At 29.4% G+C, this 742-nt stretch overlaps 1 protein-coding gene across 5 annotated transcripts in view; it reads left to right on the top strand.

The window, feature by feature from the left end:
• Positions 1 to 742, top strand: part of LOC106880859 (organic cation transporter protein) — a 30,190-nt gene that overhangs the window by 15,872 nt on the left and 13,576 nt on the right. For all 5 annotated transcript variants that reach the window (XR_001410786.2, XM_052972543.1, XM_014931007.2 and 2 more), the window contains exon 3: positions 384 to 487. Coding sequence is in view for 4 of the 5 variants with exons in the window: in XM_052972543.1 (XP_052828503.1) it covers positions 384 to 487 (104 nt within the window). In the remaining variant the exon portion in view is untranslated. The remainder of the gene's footprint in view (positions 1 to 383; positions 488 to 742) is intronic.

Raw genomic sequence — 742 nt, 5'->3', positions numbered from 1 at the left:
CATATATACACATACATACATACATACATACATACATATATATATATATATATATATACTTTCATGTACACGGTATAAAAATACAAGCTAGTAATAGTTTCTTGCTTTGGAGACACGTTATAAAATCCTACCAAGGTCCGTGTCTCCAAAGCAAGAAACTGTTAGCAGCCCATATCTTTATACTGTGTACATGGAATGATGTTTACCTCTCTCCCTGGATGATGTACTTTGTTTTTGATCTTACCATATCAGAATAGTAAACTATATTTATATGAATATATTCATTTCTGTACATGCGTGTGAGCTATTATAACTGGTATATATAACTTTATAAATATTCGTAAAGCAATTTTATTCAAAGTATTATTTTTTTTCCTTCTCAGTTTGATTTGGTTTGTGAAAAAGAATGGTTGAAAAACTTTGCAGTGTCTGTAATGTTCGGAGGATATCTTATTGGAAACTTAATATTTGGGATATCTTCAGACAAGTAAGTGCGCAAAAGTGAATGTTCTAGAAAATATGCAATTTATGTGGTTGTATTTTCAAAAACATTGTCTGGTTTAAAAAAAAAACTTCATCAGACGCCATGGTATCTAAGATGTAAATAAAAGAGGAAGTCAAACTATGCATAAGGAGTAGACAGCCACCACCATACATACATACGTACGTACATACATGCACACATACATGTATATACATACATATATACATACATATATATATATATATATATATATATATA

Source organism: Octopus bimaculoides, chromosome 13 (assembly GCF_001194135.2).
Source record: "Octopus bimaculoides isolate UCB-OBI-ISO-001 chromosome 13, ASM119413v2, whole genome shotgun sequence".
NCBI classification, from domain to species: Eukaryota; Metazoa; Mollusca; class Cephalopoda; order Octopoda; family Octopodidae; genus Octopus; species Octopus bimaculoides.
Note: the sequence above shows the minus strand (reverse complement) of the source record. Positions and strands in the feature narration are given on the sequence as shown.